The sequence below is a fragment of the Taudactylus pleione genome, unplaced genomic scaffold (assembly GCF_031769625.1).
Source record: "Taudactylus pleione unplaced genomic scaffold, aTauple2 ptg000571l, whole genome shotgun sequence".
Lineage (NCBI taxonomy): Eukaryota > Metazoa > Chordata > Amphibia > Anura > Myobatrachidae > Taudactylus > Taudactylus pleione.
The window spans coordinates 7,061,967-7,087,880 of NW_028284973.1; the positions used below are offsets into that span (position 1 = coordinate 7,061,967).

At 46.5% G+C, this 25,914-nt stretch overlaps 1 protein-coding gene across 1 annotated transcript in view; it reads right to left on the reverse strand.

The window, feature by feature from the left end:
• The window catches only part of FER1L6 (fer-1 like family member 6), a 157,816-nt gene extending 133,896 nt beyond the window's left edge, over nucleotides 1-23,920 (reverse strand). The window contains exons 1-11 of the mRNA XM_088453129.1: nucleotides 23,834-23,920; nucleotides 23,638-23,657; nucleotides 21,034-21,116; nucleotides 18,412-18,541; nucleotides 16,075-16,129; nucleotides 14,406-14,537; nucleotides 13,081-13,143; nucleotides 12,688-12,766; nucleotides 4,911-5,067; nucleotides 2,149-2,335; nucleotides 1,166-1,358 (exon numbers count right to left, since the gene is read on the reverse strand). Coding sequence (XP_088309255.1) covers nucleotides 1,166-1,358; nucleotides 2,149-2,335; nucleotides 4,911-5,067; nucleotides 12,688-12,766; nucleotides 13,081-13,143; nucleotides 14,406-14,537; nucleotides 16,075-16,129; nucleotides 18,412-18,541; nucleotides 21,034-21,116; nucleotides 23,638-23,657; nucleotides 23,834-23,920 — 1,186 coding nt within the window. The remainder of the gene's footprint in view (nucleotides 1-1,165; nucleotides 1,359-2,148; nucleotides 2,336-4,910; nucleotides 5,068-12,687; nucleotides 12,767-13,080; nucleotides 13,144-14,405; nucleotides 14,538-16,074; nucleotides 16,130-18,411; nucleotides 18,542-21,033; nucleotides 21,117-23,637; nucleotides 23,658-23,833) is intronic.
• Nucleotides 23,921-25,914: the final 1,994 nt, after the last annotated feature.

Consider the following 25,914-nt stretch of genomic DNA (forward strand, 5'->3'; position numbering starts at 1 on the left):
GCAGTGAGACTGTGTGTGTAATCGCTATTGCAATTGCATTTGCGATCCTTGCTGAATCAGGCCCTAAGTCTTTGTGTCAGTGTGAGTCTGTGCATCAGTTCCATCTGTATGTCAGTATGAGTTTGTGGGGTAAATTTACTAAGATGGGAGTCATATTAATCAGATTCTACTTCTCATTTATCTAGCGCCTTCCACCTTCTAGAAGATAATACCTCGAATCTGATTGGTTGCTATGGGCAACATCACTTCTTAATAGAACTCCCATCTTAGTAAACTTACCCCTGTGTGTCAGTGTGAGCTTGTCATTGAGTGAGTCTGTGTGTCAGTGTGAATCTTTGTGTCAGTGTGAGTCTGTGTGTCTTTGTGTCAGTGTGAGTCTTTGTGTCAGTGTGAGTCTGTGTGTCAGTGTGAATCTTTGTGTCAGTGTGAGTCTGTGTGTCTTTGTGTCAGTGTGAGTCTTTGTGCCAGTGTGAGTCTGTGTGTCAGTGTGAATCTTTGTGTCAGTGTGAGTCTGTGTGTCTTTGTGTCAGAGTGAGTCTTTGTGTCAGTGTGAGCCTGTGTGTCTTTGTGTCAGTGTGAGTCTTTGTGTCAGTGTGAAACTTTGTGTCAGTGTGAGTCTGTGTGTCTTTGTATCAGTGTGAGTCTTTGTGTCAGTGTGAGTCTTTGTGTCAGTGTGAAACTTTGTGTCAGTGTGAGTCTGTGTGTCTTTGTGTCAGTGTGAGTCTTTGTGTCAGTGTGAGTCTTTGTGTCAGAGTCTTTGTGTCAGTGTGAGTCTGTGTGTCTTTGTGTCAGTGTGAGTCTTTGTGTCAGCATGAGTCTGTGTGTCTTTGTGTCAGTGTGAGTCTTTGTGTCAGTGTGAGTCTGTGTGTCGGTTCAGTCAGTGTGAGTTTGCATTTCAGTGTGAGTCTGTCTGTCAGTTCTCTTTGTGTGTTAGTTCAGTCAGTGTGAGTTTGTGTGTCAGCATGAGTCTGTGTATGTCAGTGTGAGTCTGTGTGGGGGTATTTGGAGCCAATAGAGTCTATCCCCATACCATTTGACATGGTTTCAGTTGCATTAAAACAACCCACCTAGCTCCTCGCATTTCAAACCATCTAATACACGGGCATCCAGGGAAAGCAAAACGCGTTTCCACCATTGAGGGATGCAGCTATCGATGTAAACGTACCCTTGTCCCCATCTTGCTCGTCAGAAATCTGCTTCAGGTCTATGAAGTGGGTCGCCAAGGCCACATCGTTCATACTGCCCTCGTCCCACACCTGGATCTTCACCCGCCGGCATAGGGGAGGAAACATCTCCTTGAATATGATCTGTTCGTGCCACACGGGCTCCGCTGTGTTTTTCTGAGCTGTAGTCCGACCCTGGTGTCCCAGAAGCACAAACAATATACATTCCCGGCATATGTACAGTCCCAAATCTGATGCTGCAAACCTAAATCAGCAAATGGTGGTCCCTATACTATTTTCTAGTTCACTGTAATGAGTAACTAATTTTAAGTTTAAAGATTCAAATTAGATATTTTATCAGAGCTCTGTTTTTCCCCTCTCAGGTTTTTTGATTGTTTTTCACCAAACTGTTGCCAGACGAACATGGCTGTTTTCTCATACGGCCCATTGCCCAAATAACCAGTTCTGTGCCGCTTGGACCTTATAGGCAGATTACTCACATTATTCACTATCATTCTAACCCCAAAATTGCAACATGTGTTGTTGCATTATAAAATATATTTCACCAAAACAGTTGCTAAGACTGTCTGAGACTGTCACTGATAGGGCCGTAGCTAGGGTAGTGCGGCCGGTGCCATCACACAGGGCACCACAGGTCAGGGGGCGCTGTTTGGGCCTGTCAAATATCTGTTTATTATAATTTTTGCTTGTAGCTTCCTCTTATTTCATCCCCAGCATCTCCTGGCCTCCACCTATCTCTTCCCTGGCCCTTCCCCATGAAGCCATGGCCCTTTTTTGGGTGCATTATATCCCTTTGAAAAATGAGGGGGGCGCCAATGCTCTTTCTGCCACAGGGCACCAAAAAGTCTAGTTACGGCTCTGGTCACTGAGACATCCTTTTCTATAAATATATCTTTACGATTAGCAAAAGCGAGAGCTAAATATGCAGTCATCCTTATTTCTATGACAATGAGGGTAAACTTACCATCTGTCCAGCAAACATGACAACCACGTAGGGGTCCACAAGGTCTTTGCTGTCTCCTATAAAAGCCTTAGTGACATTTGCCATAATGCTGGAGTTCATTTTCGGCAGCCCTTCCGCTCTGTAGATCCTCACGTAGAACCGGGCCCAGGGCCTCTCAGTGGGAAATCCTTTAGGCACCAACAGGTTCCTTCAGAAAAGCAAAAAGAGACATTGGAGGAGCACAGAGCCACCGAATGTAACATACTCAGGGGTCTAGTTACTAAGAAGTGTTAGGAGACAGAGTGAAAAGTGATAAGGTGCCAGCCAATCAGCTCCCAACTGTCATCTCACAGGCTGTGTTTGAAAAATGACAGTTGGGAGCTGATTGGCTGGCACCTTATTACTTTTCACTCTGTCTCCTAACACTGCTTAGTAAATAGACCCCACAGATACAGGTCAGGAACAGCGCCAGCTTCTCCTCTATGGGGAACATTGAATTGGGAAGTTGGGGGGATGTGAGAGCATTGCTACATGAGCAAGTACAGGATTACCCACCTTCCAACCCTCTTGCCTACCGACTACTATCTTTGTAAATTTGATTTATATATTTTGGTTAAAAGTGCAATCTCACCAGTAGATAGTTTAATATAGAACTTTACTGTCTGCTGAGTTTACTGCCAGAAAGCAGCAGAAAGGTTGATAATAAAAACATTAAACATCCCTATGTTATCAGGTGGGGAGTGAGGTTGAAATATATGTTTGACGGACCAGCCGATGTCACTGACCCGCACGGTTAGCGGGAGCGTATGTGCAGTTGCACCACTGACCTCTGTAAAAAAAAAACTGCCTAAAGTCAGCTGGTGAAAAATGTGCCCAGCACTAAAAAACAAATCAAAAATTGGCTGCTGTAGAGAGGGAGTGAGCGGGATATAGGAGAGGAGGAGCCTGTGCTGGCTCCAAACTTTAACTATTTGGCTCCGAGACTTCTCCAGCTCCACTATAGCCCATTGTTCCAGTGTCCCCCATGGAGGTAAGAGAAATAAAGACAGCACCTAAGGTTTACACAGTCGAGTAATTTTTTATTACTGCACATGATGTGCAAAAAGTCTTGAAAACCCTTACTGCGCACGTGCAAAGCTAGGTGTGCAACTGTGTATGCATTTGCGCACGATATTGCTATCACTTGAGAGGGATTCTGCAACAATGGACATTTCAGGGCGGAGAATGGTAGGTGACCAAGTTTGTTAGCAAAAAGAGGAGGCAGCATGGGACTGTTGTAGGAGTCTCAGGGTCGTTCTCTTTTGCAGCACTGCAGCTGAAGCCGATATACTTTGAGAAAGTTACAAGGGAGGTTGTGCACCAGTCAGGCGCAGCTCGAGCAGTCAATGTTGCATTCACAGATATGCAAAGTGGGCATCACTGGGTTTGCTCGGTCCGTCATACGGAAGTACACAAGAGGAATGCTCAAGCTGGATTAGGTCCTTAGTCCTCACTCCCAAATTTGTCAAAGTATGAACAAGTGCAGCACTGCTGTGACTAGAGTTACATAATTTTATTTAATAGAACATATGAAAAGTTAGCTACAGTGGTGATGCAGCTTTTCATACATTTGACAAATTTGGTCGTGCAGACTGAATCCCCCGTTATTTTCCACCTAGCACTTGAAAACCGTGACCCACCCATGTATCCGTAGGTGTTTCTTTAATTATGGTAGCTTTCAGCTAGGTCCTACCGGCATTATCATAAGCCTGTATTTTTCTTTCTAATGGAACTCAGGGATACGCTGTACCGTCATCTTTTTGTCTGTACGATTTTTAATTTGTACCAGAAAGAGAAAACTCTGTAATTTCTTATAAATAATAGTCACAATAATAAGAGATATTCCATCTCTTACCCCTACTAATATAACAACACAAAACGTTATTGTTAGTTAAAAGTCATTAATAAGGCCAAATTAAAAAGAATGAAGAGTGGCTGAGAGAGCATTGCATACAGCATACAAGAGGTGATAGGGGCGTTTCTAGAGAGGAGGGGGCCCGTGTGCAGTCTCCGACACGGGCCCCCTCCTCTCTGTCCGGCAGCGCACTGAGCTGTGCGCGGCCAGTACCGGAGTTATAGACTAGAGTGCACCCAGAGTCTATAGAGGATGCGCTGGTCACCGCGGCGGCCATTTTCCCTGTACTGCGCATGCGCAAACGACGGGAAAATGGCTGCGGCGGCCATTTTCCAGTCGTTTTCACAGCACCAGACCCCCGCGCCGACGTGGGACTCCGGAGAGGTAAGTAATATTATGGGTGCAGGGTGTGCGGTGCGGGGCCCCCCTGGACCCAGGGGCCCGTGTTCCCCGCACACCCTGCACCCATTATAGATACGCCCCTGGGTGATAGGGGACCATAACGTGCACATGGACTGGACTGTGAGGACAAATGCCTCCTCCTTATTGGGCCAGACTGAATGTTCCACATGGGCACGCCTAGGTCCCCTCACAAGAGCCTTACTTGAAAGGAGAGGGGCTCCACAATCCTACAGTTACTGTAATCACTGCCACTGAAAAGCAATGCTTTCCCACCCAAAGGAAACAAGTTACAACTAACATAGAAAAAGAGTAAAACTAAAACATACACCAACACGCGCCCATAACAAGGGAGGGAGGGCGGAGAAAGCCATCAGACTGTAATAATCCTATAAACACCTCCCCAACCTATCCTCATAGGCTGCCTCACATACCATAACCTCTCCTAAACCCTTTTTGTATATTTACTATGCCCCGTGTTAGATCATACTTCTCTATTTGCTCTTCCGTATCACAGATCTTCTGGGATGATTGCATGCTGTCCCCTTTGCCGGCCACGCTGATGTCACATTTCAGATAACCCTTGACTCCAGTCCTGATATCAGCGGGGTCAGTCAGGACAGCCCATTTGTCACAGAACTGGTGCCCTGCAAAATATAAATGGTCACTTTCATATGGAGATCTCAGGAAGCTGCTGATCCCAGTATTCTCTTTACTAAGCTAACCCGAGACTTTAAAGGTGCGTACACACTAGACGGTATTTTGCACGATTCGCCCGATTTTGGCGCATTGGAAAGACAAATCGTGCAAAATATAAGCAAATCGTGAGTGTCCATTCACAATAACAATGCCAATGTGCATACCCGCGGGTCGTACATCGTATCTTCAGATCTTACCTACTGCAGGCAAGATCTGCCAATCTTGTACACAACTCACTGGAAATTAAGGACTCACAATAGATCATTGATCAGATTGGACACTTTTTAGCACCATATTGTGTCCTGGAGTGTCGGGGAGCTGCCGGGGAGAGTTCAAGGGAAATCTTTCACGATATCGCATTGTGAGCACATTGTCTAGTGTGTACCCACCTTTACTCCCGCCCTTACAGAAATACAGCAATGTAATAATATCAAGTAATGACTATGAACTTTTATAGAAAACACTTTCTGGTTGCAGTGTTAGGAATGTACTTTCCTCTGCCATATCAACAGATATTGGGCCTAGTTATTTCAAATGTTATAAATTTACAGGAGAGGATGTAGGGACCTAATTCTGTGGTATAGGGGCCTGGGTTTGTGCTATCGGGAGCCTGGGTTGTGGTATAGGGGGCCTGGGTCTGTGCTATAGGGAGCCTGGGTCTGTGGAATATGGGGCCTGGGTCTGCAGAATAGGGGGCCTGGGTCTCTGGTATAGGGAGCCTGAGTCTGTGGAATATGGAGTCTGGGTCTGTGGTATAGGGAGCCTGGGTCTGCAGAATAAGGGGCTGGGTCTCTGGTCTAGGCACCATTTCACCCGCTGGAGACTATCTAGGATATTTATGCTGGGCACACTGGGTACAGGACGAGATAAACTCGGTTACCTCGGTTTTCATTGATGGCCACCAGTAGGATCTCTTCAGGAACTAAAAGGTTTTACGAATGCCAGAATGACCAGCAAAACGAGAAGAGTGGGCCCATGTCAGCAACTGTTTCCTCAACTCAGAGGCCACAAAGGTCTTCCCAACAGGTGTTTGCAGTTGTATAGTGGCAAAAACTTTTGACTCCAGTACGGGAGTATTCCGCAGAGTTTCTGGATCACTATCAGTGGACATTGACTGTGACAAGGCGTCAGCCTTCAGACTGAGAGCCCCAGAGTGATACGTCAGGGTAAAACGAAAACGGCAAAAAATATTGCCCATCAGGCCAGACGAGGACTTACACATTGAATATTTTTTAGGAAAATGGTAAAAAGGAACTTAGCGCCCTCTAGGAGGTACCGCCATTCCTCTAAAGCCAGTTTGACAGCCAATAACTCCTGTTGGCCTATAGCATCATTTTTTTCGGCAGGGGAGAGTTTCTTTGAGAAGAAACCACACGGGTGAATCCGGTTATCCTCGAATCGCTGGGACAAGACAGCTCCCATTGCCTCAGACGAAGCATCCACTTCCAGTAGAAAAGACCTGTTGACATCTGGTTGCCTCAAAACTGGAGCTGTTATAAAGGCTTGCTTGAGAAGTTGAAAGGCTGTCTCCGCCTCAGGAGGCCATAGAGCAGGATTGGCACCTTTACGAGTTAGGACTGTGATGGGAGCCATCAAGGAGGAGAATCCCTTAATAAATCGTTGATAATAATTGGAGAAACCAAGAAGTCTCTGGATGGATTTCAAAGACGTGGAACGGGACCAATCCAATATCGCTTGGACTTTATAGGGGTACATTTCTAAACCTGATCCCGAAATGATATATCCCTGAAATGGAACACTTGGTACACTGAACACACATTTCTCCAATTTACAATACAGTTGGTTCTTCCTCAGACGAGACAAAACTTCTTTGACGTGATTATGGTGTTCCTCAGGAGAGGATGAAAGAATCAAAATGTCATCTAAATAGAAGACAACTGAGACATATAAGAGATTCCTAAAGATCTCGTTAACAAACCTTGAAAAAATGGCAGGTGCTATATACAGCCCGAACGGCATGACCAAGTATTCAAAATGACCATCCCTTGTGTTAAATGCTGTTTTCCACTCGTCACCAGCTCGGATACGGATGAGGTTGTATGCACCTCGGAAATCTAACTTAGAAAATATAGTGGATCCTTTGACTCTGTCAAACAATTTGATGATCAATGGTAGAGGGTATCTGTTTTTTACTGTAATATCATTCAGGCCTCTATAATCTATACACGGCCTCGGGCCTCCATCTTTTTTGGAAACAAAGAAAAATCCTGCTCCAGCAGGTGATGTAGATGGTCGGATAAACCCCTCTTTTTAAATTCTCTTGGATGTATTCCGACATGGCGTCGGTTTCTGGTAGGGACAACGGATAGGTCCAACCACAGGGAGGCGTCTTTCCAGGCAACAAATCGATGGGACAATCTCATTCTCTATGAGGAGGTAAGACGTTAGCTTGTTTTTCGGAGAAAACATCAGTAAATTATTGATATTCTTTAGGTATAGATGGAACCTCTAACGTCTGAATTTTTCTTGCAGGCCGGATATTCAGAAGACAAGACCCCTGGCATTCCTCACTCCATGACTGAACCTGCATAGTGTTCCAATCAATTCTGGGGTTGTGCTTACGCAGCCATGGGTATCCAAGTATAATCTTATGGGAAGCCTTGGGTATGATTAAGAAGCTGATATGTTCAAAATGAAGGGCTCCAATATGAACTAAAATGGGTTCTCTTAGACACAGTTCCATTAAAAATAGGTCTACAATTGATAGAGGTCAAGGAGATAGCATGATAAAAAGTGACGCAAGGAATCTGTAATTTATCTGCCAAACGAGAGGGCATGACATTTTCTGCTGCCCCTGAATCCAGGAGGGCAGATGCGAATACTGGACTAGACTTAATGTCCAGAGCTATGGACAGGACAGTGTCGTTTTGCTTTGGGGACGGAAGTATTACTCCTAAATGAGAGTCCCCGTGACTAGTTAGGAATGGGCATTTCCTGGCTTGCGGGTACAGGAAGCCACCAGGTGACCCGTGTCTCCACAGTATAGACAAAGGTTTTTCTGAATGCGTCTCTGTCGTTCTTCCTTAGAAAGACGGGTACTATTAACCTGCATGGGTTTTTCATCTGTAAGAGAGTGAGGAGAACGGGTAGGGGAAGGTTGAGAATGAGGTCTAAAATGATCAACTCTATGCTTCTCAGCTTAGCGCTTTCTAAAGCGTATATCAACCTTGTTGCAAAGAGAAATGAGATCATTAAGACTAGATGGTAAATCACGAGTGGCTAGGTCATCCTTTATACGATCCGATAATCCGTGCCAGAAAGCTGATGTTAGGGCTTCTTCGTTCCATTTGAGCTCTGATGCCAACGTCTGAAACTGAATGACGTACTGACTGACAGGACGGATACCTTGTTTCAGATTCATAATACTGGAAGAAGCAGAAGTGTTTCTTCATCAAAAATCCTCCTGAATGATGTTAAAAATCCAGTAGCGGATCTGATCGCTCTCAGAGCGGAGAAACCCAATCTAAGGCTGAGCCGGACAACAGCGACACAATACAGGCCACTTTGGTTTTAGGAGTAGAGAAATTGGAGGCTTGTAAAGTAAAATGTACATCACACTGATTGAGAAATCCACGCCACAGTTTAGGATTGCCATCAAACTTGCCAGGTGCAGGTAAATACAAACGAGGAGGAACTCCAGAGGCAGATACCACAGAAGTGGAGACAGAAGTAACTGCAGGCATACTTGGAGTAGTTAGTGGAGCTTGTAAGGTATCCTGACGGCGTGCCATTTTCTGCACATACTGTGCCATTTGCTGTTGCATGGATTCCAATCCTTCCAGGCGGGAAGCCATGCCGTGAATTAAATCTGTTCTGTACTCTGGTCCAGTAGCCGAATCCATTTGGCCAGTGCGAACTGTTAGGAACTGTGGGGTCGATTCAGACCCGGACGCTAAGCTGTGATCGCTCGCATCCAAAAGGGGCCGGGTATGCAAATCCCGTGATCGCACTGTCTGGTGCAAAGACGTCCTCTATATAACAGAGAGCGACGGCAGAGTGAGCGCACGCCGGTATAAAGACGCCCACTTATCTTTCTTAGCACACTCCATCTCCAGGAAGTGTATGATTAATCAGAACCATCCTGAGCTATCGGAGCTGCACGCAGCGCTTGAGGTAGACCCTACCCCACCGCAAGAACTGCGAACACTGCAGCCTGAAATACAACCAAGTGACGTGTACAATGACGCTTCCATGCTAATTATGGACGCCCATTAAACGCCGTTTTGACGCCCAGACACGCCTGCGTTCGCACCACCACTCCCCTGTTCACTAGCACCTTCCCCTGTTACCACCCACAAACGGCACATTCTGTCACTCAAAGTTGCATCCAGTCTGTGTACTACGAGCGCACGATTCCCAGATGCAGTGACTGGTTTTGCGCATTCGTATTTTGACGCATACACATGCGCAGGCGGGCGACAATCGCCCATAGCGTGCCCTCGCGGCTTTGCGTCCGGGTCTGAATCAGGCCCAATGTTTGTTGTGGACCCGGGGTGGTAACAGGAGTAGACACCAGAACAGGTTAAACTGAAAGGTAGGTGATTTAATGTGAACGTTGTTAGACATGAACAATAAGATAAACTAAAGTCCAGCAATAAACAAACTAATATATGTGGCAGGAGGGAACTGTAGTGAGTGGGAATAAGCGAATGTCCAGATCAGTGACAGAGATAAATGAGGTGAATCCAGATAAACTGTAAGAGTGAAGTGGATATCCTGGTATGCTGAATAGTGGCTGAGAGGGATATCCGGAAATGCTGTGAAGATGGCTCAAAGGAGAATCCGGAAATGCTGTGATGATGGCTGCGCAGGAATGGGTTCACTGCGGAGACAGGTTCAGGCAGGAGTGGGTCTGGTGGATGGTGCAGGGCTGATCCCAGCGGAGTGCAAGGCAGGGCAGAGCAGTGCAGGCTATACAGGGAGCCAGAGGCTGACAAGGAGCTAGGACAAGCACCGGAGCACAAGGCTAAGGTTCAGGAGCGCAGAGAACACTACAGGCGCTCCAAATACCCTTAAGTACCCAGTAACAGAACGTGATAGGCCAGAGAGAGCAGGTGACCCACAGACGATTGGTTTGCTATGTCACATGGCCAAAGACAACATGGTGGCGCCCATACACCTGTGACGCGGAGACGCCACTAGACTTACCCTTGCCAGGATGGCATGGCGCAGACCTCTGCGTACACGCAATGCCAATCTCCACATGCCAGCTCCCCCGTCAGAAGGACCGCGCCACAGCGCCCTCACCTGTGAGGACCGCAAACCTCCACGACGAGAAACCCAGGTCGTGACAGGGGCCCATTTATCATTGTACATTTGCGGCTTAATCCCCGAAAACACCTGTTTTCAGGGGTTAACGGCATATATTGATTTTTCCCCAGATTTATCACAGAGGGACCGCAGCAGATTCCCTCGATACCTGCTGTGATCACTCCATTTTCTCCGCCAGTCTTTCGCAGCAGCCACGACAGCACTCACAGGGATGGACTTTTTTTTGGAGTCCCTGCGGGTGCTCTATAATACATCTCGACGTTGTAATTGCATTCTGCAATGCGATCATGGGCGATAATATCGCGTATTTCCTGCAAATTTTTTTTTAAAGAAATGAGGGCCTGATTCAGACCCGCTCACAAGCGCTATGCTTGCATGGCACGCCTCCAAATAACGTCAGGCTGGGAGTAAAGCCCAGCTCTCCGTCACTGGCTGGGTTTCCCCCAGCCCTCTCCCATCAGTGAATGAATGCCGCGCGCAGCATCCATTCACACTTCGGGGGTCCGGCACCGCCGCACAGCTGCGGTGGTGGGGGTCCCCAACCTCCCAATTTGACCACCCACGGGCCACTTCAGCCCACGGGTGGAATAGCAGGACAGTACTGTTTCAGTACCGCTGAAATCTGGATTTTGGGGAGGGGTGCGCCCTCTATGGGTGGCGCCCCTGTACAACCGCACTGGTCGAACACCACTAGAGCCGGCCCTGCCTAGTAGCGGTCAGCAAATTGGCTGTTTGTTACCATACACCAGCAATCTACAGCCACGAGTGGTCAGTGAAATCCAACATGTTGGGTAACCTGATTCACTGATTCTGACCACTTTTTGGTTATAATCTGCAATCAGTGAACCCCATACAGTGACAATTTGTACACAGTAATTTGCAAAACACAGAATTGCCCCAATTGATTGCTGATGTATGGGCCCCATATGATCTGAAAGAGTCTTTGGAAATGGAACGCACTGCACGATGACATCACTGCGCATCAACCCAGAACTAGAGAGTCTACGTAGCTTTGAATCCTGCCAAGTCCACGCTGATTAGATGTACAGGTAGACTGTGGGACTCTCCCAGTTGCATAACACATGTGCAATGTAAGTACATATGTGGAAAATATGCACAATTGCACATTAACAGATGAACTGCGCCATGCAAATCCTACTCTGAGACTGTCACCCGGAGCCAGTAATGCTTGGAGATGAGAGAACTGTATTATATATTTCATGTGTTTTCATTCTGCATAACGCATGTCTTTATTATCCTTTAGACTCGGAGAAATCAGAAAATCTCTTGCCTAATTTATTACACTACGTTGGGCGATTGTCACGCTATGAGTGGTGTTTGGTCACAGTTGATTTCTTCTATCAGGCGGTGAATGGAGCATTCAGTAATGATACATTGTATCATCGTCTGATATGTGTCAATACTGAGAGAAATGAAATTACAAGGATGATTCACGGCAATTGTTCAACAAAATGACTACAGTGTCCCAGAGCCCTAATATTCCAATGTAATAAAAAACAGCTGTATCTTAAGCGATAGATAGATATGAGATAGATAGATAGATATGAGATAGATAGATATGAGATAGAAAGATAGATAGATAGATATGAGATAGATAGATAAATATGAGATAGATAGATATGCGATAGATAGATAGATAGATAGATAGATAAATATGAGATAGATAGATAGATATGAGATAGATAGATAGATAAATATGAGATAGATAGATATGCGATAGATAGATAGATAGATAGATAGATATGCGATAGATAGATAGATAGATAGATAGATAGATATGAGATAGATAGATAAATATGAGATAGATAGATAGATAGATAGATAAATAGATAGATATGAAATAGATAGATAAATATGAGAAAGATAGATATGAGATAGATAAATATGAGATAGATAGATAGATAGATAGATAGATAGATAGATATGCGATAGATAGATAGATAGATAAAAATGAGATAGATAGATAGATAAATATGAGATAGATATGAGATAGATAGATAGATAGATAAATATGAGATAGATATATATGAGATAGATAGATATGCGATAGATAGATAGATAGATAGATAGATAGATAGATAGATAAATATGAGATAGATAGATAGATATGAGATAGATAGATATGCGATAGATAGATAGATAGATAGATAGATAGATAGATAGATAGATATTATTAATGTTGCCAGTATCCACATAACCTGACATAAGCCAAATACACACAAACATTGTCACATTGTAATAGAATTGTGGATTACCTGGTTCATTGTAAACGGTGCCCAAATCAACTCTAAATGATCCAATTAACACACTTCCTATTAGCTTGTTGTGCATAACCTGCATGCAGAATAGAAAAACAGACATAATCAAAACACTTATCTAAATACATTTATTTATAGAACTTAAAGTAGAACCCACCTGGCAAGACCATAAATTATAGGGCCGGCCACACACTTGGACGATATTGGGCCGATTTAGCCAATTTGGCCAAACCGTAACGCCAAATCGGGCATATCGTGCAGTGTGTATGTCCGAATTGCCGCTCCCATGGTCACATGCGATATCGCGTGATTGGCCATGTGAGGCTGTACATAGTCGTTCATTAAATCTGTTAAGCGTTTACTGGCAATCATGCAACGTTTTATACTTACAGACAGTCGTATGATCTTGTCAAACAGTTGTTCTTGAGGCCCAACAAAGTCGAAAACAAAGTACTATCAACGAAATACAAATATAAATTACAGAACACAAACAGTTACCAACAATGAGCTCTAAAACATATTTATAATACCTGAATAACATACAGTATATACAATGATAATTAAAGAGCTATAATATATAATGGATAATCTCATTATTCATTGGAAACACTGATTTAACTCCAGCATTGTATAACTAGAATATTACGCCACCTAGTGTCAGGGTGTGATAAAACAGCAGGGGGTTACCTAACCATTACAGCAGCATCTGTAACCTATAACGGTTCAAGTATATCTGATTTGTAATGTCCTCCTTATAACATTGATCAGACTTGTAAGATTAATGGAGAAGGTGCTCTGTGCAAATGTTCCTAAATACAAAGTAGGATGAAACACTGGGGAATGCACTCAGGAGAGGTATATGCTCTGTGCAGCGCTGTAATCAGATAGACACATCATCCTCCAGATAACAGAAGAGGTACTAAGCAGTATAAACCTGATATAAGACCAAACACTGAAAATAATCTCCATCATACAGAACCACACAGGATGTTGGGTTCACACACTAAAGTACACAAGCTCCATATCCAGGCAACACTAAAGCCTATATGTACCTGACCTCCCCAATGAAAGATTATTAAACTACCACACATATATATTTAGGTGTTTTCTGTATACATGTACACTATGGAAAGGTGCTTTCAATTATATTCACATATTCAGGAGGAACTCTGTAATCTATATGAGCCCCAAAAGTTTGTTGCAGAAATTAGAATATGCTTATGTGTTCAAGCATCAAGCACGCAGGTTAAGTTTATGGGAAAAACTTTAATATGACCAGCACAGGCAAACTACATAACATAACATGGAGGATTATCAAAAAGATTCTTGAAGAAAGTACACACTCGCTACAAAGAGAAAACAACAGTTATGAGTTAAGATACAGCGCCACCTACTGTCACTCCAGTATACCTTCTCAAGCAATACTCCGCTTGCAACTATTGCTTTTCTCTAATACATTTTGGTCCATAATGACTGAGAAAGATCTGCTACAGTACCACACAAATATCACCATTGCACTTTGATTGACCAGTATGGTTAATGATAATGAGGTTGGGCCGTTTTGATTGAATGTGGCCACTGCGCCCCAAACAACCGGCACCATGCTTGGCCGGCTTTGCAGGAAGCCAACTGTTATACGTGACTGTGCTGCAGTATGCACAGCAATGTTACCTAATAATACAGATCACAGTACAAAGTAAGAATTTGACCCTCACCTCATTATAAAATGGAGCATTCGTTCCCTCTTTCACTGTTGTTTGTTTCTTTTCATCTCCGATCTCTATGATGACCACGGGATCAATGTTTTCACCAATCAGCTGCCTGGCTTCAGTGATGGTTATGGCAATCTGCAGGAGGTGCATGAACATAAAAACCATAGTAGGTGAGAGGTAACAAAGACACAAAGGCATGCACTTGCCTAGTACAGATCCTGCGCATACTGTACACTGATCGCAGAACATTGGAGTTGTACCTAAACAATCAAGTTTGAGCACAAGTCTGACTCAGGCCTGTCATAGTGCAGCCGAACCCGATGTCCACTGACCGGGTCCGGCGGCATTGGGGTCCAAGCTGACGAAGGACATCGGGCGGGAGATCCCCGGTGCCCGCTGTCAGCTGCTCTCTCTCCCCCGGCGGCTGTGTGTGCAGGCAGCCGCGGCTCCCATAGGGGCACGCGTGCCGCTCTGTTAAACATTTAAAGGGACAGGCGCGGGATTAGGGAAAATGCTGATTGGGGCTGTTTGAACGCTGACCTATAAAAGGAAGTTCCTGGGAGCACTGAGTATAGGCTCCATTACCTTACTCCAGCGTTCCTGTGTATATCTCCTTACTTGTTAATGACCCTTGCTTGTTCGTGACTCCGATTTTGTCTGACTAGACTCCGCGCCTCAGAAATAGGTCTCGCCAATCCCCAAATATGGGCTGCATTCATTATCTACCCGTGAGTTGTGACAAGGACCATTATTTACAGACTATGAAGGAGGCGGCTTACACACAGAGCGGTGCGATGTCATACACTTTTCTGTGCACACTGATTATGCTACCACAAATGAAAATGTATATGGATATTAGAAGTCACTTTGGGCTTTCATGTCAGTTTGAAGCTCCCCGCCTTCTGCCGGTATATGGTGACTTCTGATGTCCTTATAATTTATAGACCAGGATACATGAGGCCATATTATTCACACTCCTGTAGATAATAAGAATATTAGATGCCATCTCATCTTTTATTTATGTGGCCATCGGTCTTCCCAGTCGATGATGAAGTGTTGAACTCGCTGCGAGGGATAGATTACACCGGAGCGATTCATCATTGCTCCGGTGCGGAGACAGGTGCTCCGAAAGCAGCTGTCCCCTCGGTTAGTATCGCAGCTACAGAAGTAGCTGCGTTACTTACCTCCTCCCTGCTGGCCTTCCTATAAATGCGTGACCCGGGGTCACACATGCGCACAGCCGCCAGGGAGGTAGTGAGGAGGCGGCGGAGGGATCCTCTTCGCATCCCCGGAACTCCTTCCCATAGGAATGAGCAGGGCAACGAGAGCAAGCACCGTCTGAAGATGGCGCTTTCAGTTTTCGGAGTTTGCTGAATACCAGGGGGGGACCTTTCGGACCCCTGATGATGAATGGACCGGTAACTTAAATATGCTGAAACTAGCGTTTCCACATGGTTACCGGGCCATTTATCGTTTGATGAATAGGCCCCATAATCTTCTATATAACACTAGGGACACACACTGGGCCTGCTCCTGAGTTAGGAATAAAGCAAGTAACTGTGCACATTGCTTTATTCCCAGCACAGAATCAGCCCCATTATATCATATACAGTATATTTTACATAAATAAAGTGAAAATAATTAAGAGTTTTTGGTTTAATATTGTACTTACCTGATAGGTTTGGACTTTAGTGTCTCCATTATGAATCTTTGCTTCTAGCTTGGCTCTGATGGAGTAACCGGAAAATCGTCATTACAGGCAAAAATTACACCTTCAATTAGCAGTTTTCATTTCTTATTTACTTATTCAGTTTGAATCTTTGCATCAGTCTCATCAAACAAGTGATTATATTATAATTCTGCCGCAAAACTACAAATATATATATTAGAGATGTGCGGGTCCAGTTCTCAGAGAGCCGACAACAACTGAATTTAGAGGTTCCGAGACGAACCGAGTGAGAGTTTGGAATCACTATGAGGTACCCAGTCAAACTGAGGGCCTGATTCAGAGCCGCTCGTAAGCGGCCGCTCGTTCGCTCCGAGCGATGTTCGCACATCTGCGCATGCGTATGGGTCGTAATGCGCATGCGCCAACCAGTCATTGCGGTCGGAAATCGAGCGCTCGCAAAATAGCGATTGCCTGCTAATTTAAGTGACAGAATGAGGCGTTTGTGGGTGGTAACGGGAAGGTGCTTGAAAACGGGGAGTGGAGATCCGAACGCAGGCGTGGAAAACGGTCAAATGGGCGTTTTAAGGGTGTGCATAATTAACAAAGTAGCGTCATCGACCACGTCACTTGGTTGTTTCTTAGCCTGAACTGTTCGCATTATTGCGGTAGGAAAATCCAACCACAAGCACTGCGAGCAGTTCAGATGCCTTTCGATGTACTCGATTAATCAAATAAATAGCGGAGATGACGTAGGATGCGAGTGGCCAGGGGGCGTCTTTACAAAATAGCAAGCGCATGTTTCGTTCGCTCGCTCAGACATAGAGGCGTCAACAGACCGCAAAGAGCGAGCGCTCAATTTAAATAGCCGGCCCCTTTTTCTGAACGAGCGAGCGCAAATAGCGTCCGGCTCTGAATCAGGCCCTGAGTCCAAATATATATATGAAACAGCCAAATGTACTGATAAAATCATGAAAATTATATAAACTATATAAAAACAGATAAATATTGTACAGAAGAAACTATGAGCCTGATTCAGAGCCGCTCGTAAGCGGCCGCTCGTTCGTTCTGACCGATGTTCGCACATCTGCGCATGCGTACGGATTGTAATAGCATGCGCGAACCAGTCAGTGCGGCCGAAAATCGTTTGTTCACTATATAGCGAATGCCTGCTATTTTGAGTGACAGGAGGAGGCGTATGTGGGTGGTAACAGGGGAAGGTGCTTGAAAACGGGGGTGTGGAATTAGAACGCAGGCGTGCTTAAAGGTCAAAACGGGCGTTTTAAGGGAGTGCATAATTAATACAGCAGCGTCATTGACCACGTCACTTGTTTTTTTTTTACCCCGAACTGATCGCAAAATAACGGTTGAAAAAATTACAACCACAAGTTTTGCTCGCTCGTTTAGACTTAGAGGCGTGAACAGACCGCAATTAGCGAACGGTTCATTTGAATAGCCACCCCTTGTTTTAGAACGAACGACCGCAAATAGCGAGCGGCTCTGAATCAGGCCCTATGGCCTGATTCAGTACGAATCGCAACAGCGATTTCTTATGGAACGCAGCAGCGAAAATTTGATGATGCTTTCCAAAGCTCAGCCAGCATAAAGTATACGGCAATCTCACATCCGTCCAATGTCGCTCTTCTGCGTAAATATCGGTACCATCGCCGCGCATCTACCACTCGTGCAACATTTACAGCACGTCTGACTTGCCGCAGACACAGCAAGTCTCCTCGCACGCAGTGGGCTCTCAAGCTGCGTATGCAATCGCAGTGGCTAATTTAGGCACGCCCAAGCAACGGCGTTCAAACGTACAGACACATCTGCGTTTTTCTGACCACTCCCCCGTCACCACCCCCTAACGCTCACAGCCTGTCACTGACTCTGCGATGGATTCCTCTGTGCATACGTTATCGCAGTGTGATCGCAGCGCATGTGCATTGCGGCTTATACGCATGCGCAATGGCTAACAATCGTTCGATCTGCGTACGTAGTTACATTTGCGATCGCTGCTGAATCGGGCCCTATGTCTGCTAATGTAATGGGACAACCTTCCGCCCCTGCAATTCTGCCACTGTAGGATGATACGCTGTAAGGCTGCAGCTGGAAATTCATCTTGTTAATGATAGGATACCAGGAAGGGATCCCCAGGTGATCAGGCATACGTCCCAACATTTATCCAGGCAAAATAGGGACAAAATAAGCCCTGCCCACTATCCATACAAACCGTACTCTAATCCAATCCACCCAACTCTCCTTACACCCACATTATGTAAGACCCCTGCCCCTTCCATGGTCACTGTAATTGGGGCACATGGCAGGTATGGGATGGAGAGGTGATACCTTTTCTTCTGCGTGCTTGTAGATAGGGATGTGGTAGAGGTAGAGAGGTCAGTGAGGAGACTCTCACTGCTGCCACCCAGGTCACTGGCAGGGACATCGCCATGTATGCTGTCTGTGTCATCATGTTTCCCTAAAGCACATGAAAAACAGAATAATGTTAAAGCAAAGGGTGTATGATAACTTTGTTACCTACTGGTGAGACCACAATATTCCTTTACCGGTATCTAATGAGTCTCACAGTTCTCTGTGGTGTTTGAGCACCCTACTGTTTGCACTATATAGCTGTCTATAGCTGCCTGTGGTTTCCTGGCACCTCCATACCACACTTGCCTACACTCCTGAGATGTCGGGAGCCTCCCGAAAATCGGGTGCCGCTCCCAGCCCCCTGCAAGAGTAGACAAGTCTCCCAGAATGGCTGCCGATGTCCGTGCCCCCCCCCCTCCCCCTCTTGGAGGACAGATGTTCTACATGTAGTGTAAACCATGGAGGACAGATGTTCTGCATGCAGGGCCGAAACTAGGATATCTGTCACCCGATGCAAGGCAGTAAATTTGCACCCCCTCCCTTCCCATACCTGGATTTTGTCCTTGCTCCTCGATAAGGCAGTCCACTACTCAGGCGTCCCTGGTATAGTGACTTACATTATTCCACACACAATAATGTCCATTACACATTATGCCACACACTGTAATGCCTATTACCAAAGTGCCACTTACATATTTGCCCGACACCATTTTATACACCACAGTAAGGCTTCTAATTACTTTAAAATTACCTGCTCATTGTCAGGGGGTACATGCTCATTGCCATGGGATTACATGCTCGTTGCCAGGGGGTACATGCTCACTGCCAGGGGGTTTCACGGGAGAAGATGCAGCTTTCAGCATCTTCTCCCGACAGCACCAGCGTTCCCGGTGCTAGCAATGTTGTGTGCATTGCACTAGCCTAACAGACACTAGAGGTCCAGTAGGACCACTAGCATCAGTCTCCTCCTAGGCGGCGGCCATTTTTGGATGCCCGTTTTCAGCAGAGTCCATGCGGACGGCTAGTCTGCATGGAATTTGCTGAAAATGGCCATCCAAAAATGGCCACCGCCAAGGAAGAGACAGACACTAGAGGGCCAGTAAGGACCGCTTGCATTTGTCTCCTCTTTGGCGGCGGCCATTTTAGGATGGCCGTTTTCTGAGTCTGCAGCCCCCAAACCACCTCGAGTCAGCTTTTTTCACCCCATGCAGTCCGGCACCCGTGCACCTCTAGCCCCCCCCTAGTTGCGGCCCTGCTGCATGCGGTGTATACCAGAGACTATGGGCCAAATGTAATAGGGTGAGAGTTTAGAAAATGTGAGAGTTTAGCAGTAAACTCTCACATTGGTTGAGTTTTATCTTCAAAATGGGAAAACATCTGAATGAGATTTTAAATCGTGAGAGTTTTTTAAGTCTGAAAAAACATGCAAGTTCACTCTGTTACTTTGATTTTGGACTCTATTACATTGGCAAAGTTTAAAATGTGTCAGAAACTCTCACTTTTCTAAACTCTCACCCTATTACATTTGGCCCTATATGTTCTGCATGTAGTGTAAACCACAGAGGACAGATGTTCTGCATGCAGTGTATACCAGAGACTATATGTTCTGCATGTAGTGTAAACCACAGAGGACAGATGTTCTGCATGCGGTGTATACCACAGAGAGTTTATGTTCTGCCTGTAGTGTAAACCATGGAGGACAGATGTTCTGCATGCGGTGTATACCACAGAGAGTATATGTTCTGCATGTAGTGTAAACCATAGAGCACAGATGTTCTGCATGCGGTGTATAGCACAGAGAGTATATGTTCTGCATGTAGTGTAAACCATGGAGGACAGATGTTCTGCATGCAGTGTATAGCACAGAGAGTTTATGTTCTGCCTGTAGTGTAAACCACAGAGGACAGATGTTCTGCATGCGGTGTATACCACAGAGAGTATATGTTCTGCATGTAGTGTAAACCATGGAGGACAGATGTTCTGCATGCGGTGTATACCAGAGAGAGTGTATGTTTTGCATGTAGTGTAAACCACAGAGGAAAGATGTTCTGCATGCAGTGTATACCACAGAGAGTATATGTTCTGCATGTTGTGTATACCACAGAGAGTATATGTTCTGCATGCAGTGTATAGCACAGAGAGTATATGTTCTGCATGTAGTGTAAACCATGGAGGACAGATGTTCTGCATGCGGTGTATACCACAGAGAGTATATGTTCTGCCTGTAGTGTAAACCATGGAGGACAGATGTTCTGCATACGGTGTATACCACAGAGAGTATATGCTCTGCATGTAGTGTAAACCATGGAGGACAGATGCTCTGCGTGTGATATAAACCACAGAGCAAATGCTTTTTGTAGATTTTTGCAAAGCTCCATCCTTTCTGCGTCCTGAAAACCAGGATCGTGCCCTAATAATAATAAGTATTGTCGGCTGGTAATGTTCCTGGTGTAAACGTTACTCACTGTCCTCTCTGGGAAAGTGTCACTCACCTCTCTGATGACAGCATTGAATGAGTAGCCCCGGAGTAAATAAAATGGTCTCATAATCTTTATCCAGCTCTATAATGAGTTATTCTGTTTGTTTACTAGGCCTTACCTAGTGCACCCTTGTTTGCAAACGTCAACCCCTTGTCGCCTTTCTTCTTCTTCTTCAGATGTAGCCCAGAGAACAGTCCCTTCCTGCAGAGAGAGGCAGAGAGGGGAATTGTGCAGTGATTGTAGACAGATTAGTAATACAAAGTACATATCATACATTGTAACTGCCAGATTTATATTGTATTTGTGTAATGAGTGAGTTACATGTAGCATAGAGGGGCTTATTCAGAGTTGGGGGCAAAGTAACACAAGGAATAACTTTGCACCTCGGTAAAACCATGCTGCACTGCAGGGGGGGGGGGGGGGTCAGATGTAAAATGTGCAGAGAGATTTAAGGTGCCTACACACTTGGCGATGTGCTCACGATCCGGCATCGTGTCCGATTTCCCCTTGAACTCTCCCCAGCAGCTCCCCGGCAGTCGTGGGCACGATTTGGTGTTAAAAACTGTCCAATGTGACAAACGATTATCGTGCATCCTATCTATTCCAGTGCATCGTGACTGAGATTGTCAGATCTGCCCTACAGCATGGCAGATGTGAAGATACAATGTACGACCTGCGGGGACGCGCATTGTGAACGTGGTCGTGAGTGGAAACTCACGATTTGGGCATATTTTACATGATTTGTCGTCATGATTCATCGGAATCGGGCAAATCGTGTAAAAAATCGCCATGTGTGTAGGCACCTTTAGAGCTGGGAGGGGTGTGTCCAAACTCAAATCTAAATCGCACCGTAATAAGAAGGCTGGCTGTGCTACAAGCAAAAGCAGCCAGTATTTACCCTGCATGCTGAAACAATGAGGGCCCAATTCATCATCGGGTCACGCATGCCAAAGCTGCCCGGGAGTCAGTGAGGAGGCAGCGGAGGGATCCACTCAGATCCCACTTTGCATCCCCCGGAACCCCTTACCATAGGAAGAAGCGGGGCTACAAGAAAAAGCGCCATCTGAAGATGGCGCTTGTTCTAGCAGGCAAACTCCGAAAACTTTCAGTTTTCGGAGTTTGCTGAATATCAGGGGGTCCATTTAAGACCCCTGATGATAAATAGCCCAGTAACCTAAATATGCTGAAAGTAGCGTTTCCACATGGTCACCTGGCCATTTATCGTTTGATGAATAGGCCCCTGATTGCATTAGCATTGCAGGCATGTTTTGATGTCGGAAGTCTGGCAACTATTCGATGCTGGGCTTCCAATGACCATCCCTAAATCAGAGAGCGCAGCAGGCGCAGTCCCTGCAGCTCTCACACTACGGAGTCACTCCCATGCAGTGGCAAACGCAGGATTTCTAGAGGGGGGTTTCCAAATGCCTGATTTTAGAGTGAGTGTGGCCAGTCCATGAAGAGGGCATTGGCCCTCATTCAGACCCACTCGCGAGCGGCTATCCGCTCGCAAGTGGGTCGATGGTCCGCACTGCGCATGCGCACGATGGAGGGAGCTCCGTCGTGCGCATGCGCGAGACCCGACGAGCGAAGGACTTTCCTTCGCTCGGAGTGTCTCATCAAGGGGCGCGTGCTGTTGATGGTGATTGACAGCACGCCCCCTTTGGTGGGCCTGTCGGGGGCGTGCCTGCCAGACGGAGGCGTTCCCAAGGGAACGCCTACCGTCTGAAGCCGGCCCAACTGACATTACTAGTGATGTCAGTGGGAGTGATTTTGGCTCTGATAGAGCCAAAATCACTCCTGGCCTTGCGGTTTAAAAACTCAATCGCAGGCTTTTGCTTGCAGCTTCGATGGTCGCGATGGTCAAGACCATCGCGACCATCATCCTGCACGCTCGTATATGCTGTGGGTGGTGACCCACAGCTATACGAGCGTCTAGGAGGACGCTCCATATTTATGGAGGTGGGCCCTGATTCAGAGCGAGCGCTCTGGTCAGAGCGTCCGGCTCTGAATCAGGGCCATAATTAGCACTTATCCAGCTTTAATATGTTACATACAAAGTATATTGTGTATCATAATTCCAGCATATACAGGACCAGTAATCACAATAAGCCATTAGATACGGCAGTAGGTCCACCCTGTCTGAGCAGAATGTTTTCATTCAGATGTGGGCATCATTCCTGAGCACTGGAGCAAGTCCGGGAGTCTGAGGAAGCAGCAGAAGAACTTAGCACTGCCCTGGACGTATATGTACATATCGGTCTACTTATGTACTGAATAGTGTATTATTATACAGTATTAATTATTAACCCTATTGATGGTCTATAGCAGTGCACCCCTAACAGTGCATGTTTTCCGCATCTCCTAGTTGGTGCACAGGTATATTTATTTATTACTGGCTGACACATTTTAAAAGATCCATAGGTGGTGCTAATTATTTCATTTGTGATACTGAGAAGAGCATGCAGCACTAGTAACATTCTATTATATTACTATTTCTATTGTGGTCATGGTGTGTGCTGGGGAGGGGGGTTTCCAGGCAGATGGAAACCCCCCCTGTGTTTGCCTATGCCATGAGCAGTGTTTCTATTTTCAAATTTTCAGATTACAAAAAGTGCAGAAAAACAAAAACTGAAAACGTAATTTTATCCGATTTAAAGACATTTCAAGAATCAAATTTCCCTCTGTCCAGGAAATAATAACCAAAAGTGGAAACACACAATACCTGAACATTGTCAGATGTCCCTGTAAACAGGGGGGACAAAACCATGTAAGTGGTAGCACTGACCATGAGTCTCGGCTCAGGGGTCAGAGCTGCATGTGCTGAGGCCTGATTGGAGGAGCTCAGCACTTGCTGACTGGAATCGTCTCTGATTGGTGGAGCTGCTCTCCCACCCCTGCCACTGTTAGGGCTCCAATACCTCAGGTTGGCCTCTGTCTGTAACGCTGGGTAGACACTGGGACGATGTCGGCACGATCTGTTGTTTCCAGCTGAATCTGAACGACATATCACGCGGATCGTACAGTGTGTAGGCCCAATCCACGCACTCCCACGGTCGCATGTGATATCGTCCAGTCGGCCGTGCTGTGCTGCCAACCGGACGATATTTGCATGCGGCGCCGTTGCAGGTAATGATTGACGGAATAAGGGATTATTCTGTTGTTCATTACATCACAGTAAGATGGGCTGGCATATCGTCCATGAACACATCGTCCAGTGTGTACCCAGCTTTAGTCCCATGCCTGCCACCTCTATCTCCACAGCTGTAGCCCCTGTCGCTGCCTATCTCACACTCCATCTCCTGTATGTGTCCTGCCCTCACTCCATCTCCTGTATGTGTCCTGCCCTCACTCCATCTCCTGCATGTGTCCTCCCCTCACTCCACCTCCTGTATGTGTCCTCCCCTCACTCCATCTCCTGTATGTGTCCTCCCCTCACTCCATCTCCTGTATGTGTCCTGCCCTCACTCCATCTCCTGCATGTGTCCTCCCCTCACTCCATCACCTGTCTGTGTCTTCCCCTCACTCCATCTCCTGTATGTGTCCTGCCCTCACTCCATCTCCTGCATGTGTCCTCCCCTCACTCCATCTCCTGCATGTGTCCTGCCCTCACTCCATCTCCTGCATGTGTCCTCCCCTCACTCCATCTCCTGTCTGTGTCCTCCCCTCACTCCATCTCCTGTCTGTGTCCTCCCCTCACTCCATCTCCTGTATGTGTCCTCCCCTTACTCCATCTCCTGTATGTGTCCTCCCCTCACTCCATCTCCTGTATGTGTCCTCCCCTCCATCTCCTGCATGTGTCCTCCCCTCACTACATCTCCTGTATGTGTCCTGCCCTCACTCCATCTCCTGCATGTGTCCTCCCCTCACTCCATCTCCTGCTTGTGTCCTGCCCTCACTCCATCTCCTGTATGTGTCCTCCCCTCTCTCCATCTCCTGCATGTGTACTCCCCTCACTCCATCTCCTGCATGTGTCCTCCCCTCCATCTCCTGCATGTGTCCTCCCCTCACTCCATCTCCTGTATGTGTCCTGCCCTCACTCCATCTCCTGCATGTGTCCTCCCCTCACTCCATCTCCTGCTTGTATCCTGCCCTCACTCCATCTCCTGTATGTGTCCTCCCCTCACTCCATCTCCTGCATGTGTACTCCCCCCACTCCATCTCCTGCATGTGTCCTCCCCTCACTCCATCTCCTGCATGTGTCCTCCCCTCACTCCATCTCCTGTATGTGTCCTGCCCTCACTCCATCTCCTGTATGTGTCCTGCCACTCCATCTCCTGCATGTGTCCTGCCCTCACTCCATCTCCTGCATGTGTCCTCCCCTCACTCCATCTCCTGTCTGTGTCCTCCCCTCACTCCATCTCCTGTCTGTGTCCTCCCCTCACTCCATCTCCTGTATGTGTCCTCCCCTCACTCCATCTCCTGTATGTGTCCTCCCCTCACTCCATCTCCTGTATGTGTCCTCCCCTCCATCTCCTGCATGTGTCCTCCCCTCACTACATCTCCTGTATGTGTCCTGCCCTCACTCCATCTCCTGCATGTGTCCTCCCCTCACTCCATCTCCTGCTTGTGTCCTGCCCTCACTCCATCTCCTGTATGTGTCCTCCCCTCTCTCCATCTCCTGCATGTGTACTCCCCTCACTCCATCTCCTGCATGTGTCCTCCCCTCCATCTCCTGCATGTGTCCTCCCCTCACTCCATCTCCTGTATGTGTCCTGCCCTCACTCCATCTCCTGCATGTGTCCTCCCCTCACTCCATCTCCTGCTTGTATCCTGCCCTCACTCCATCTCCTGTATGTGTCCTCCCCTCACTCCATCTCCTGCATGTGTACTCCCCCCACTCCATCTCCTGCATGTGTCCTCCCCTCACTCCATCTCCTGCATGTGTCCTCCCCTCACTCCATCTCCTGTATGTGTCCTGCCCTCACTCCATCTCCTGTATGTGTCCTGCCACTCCATCTCCTGCATGTGTCCTCCCCTCACTCCATCTCCTGCATGTGTC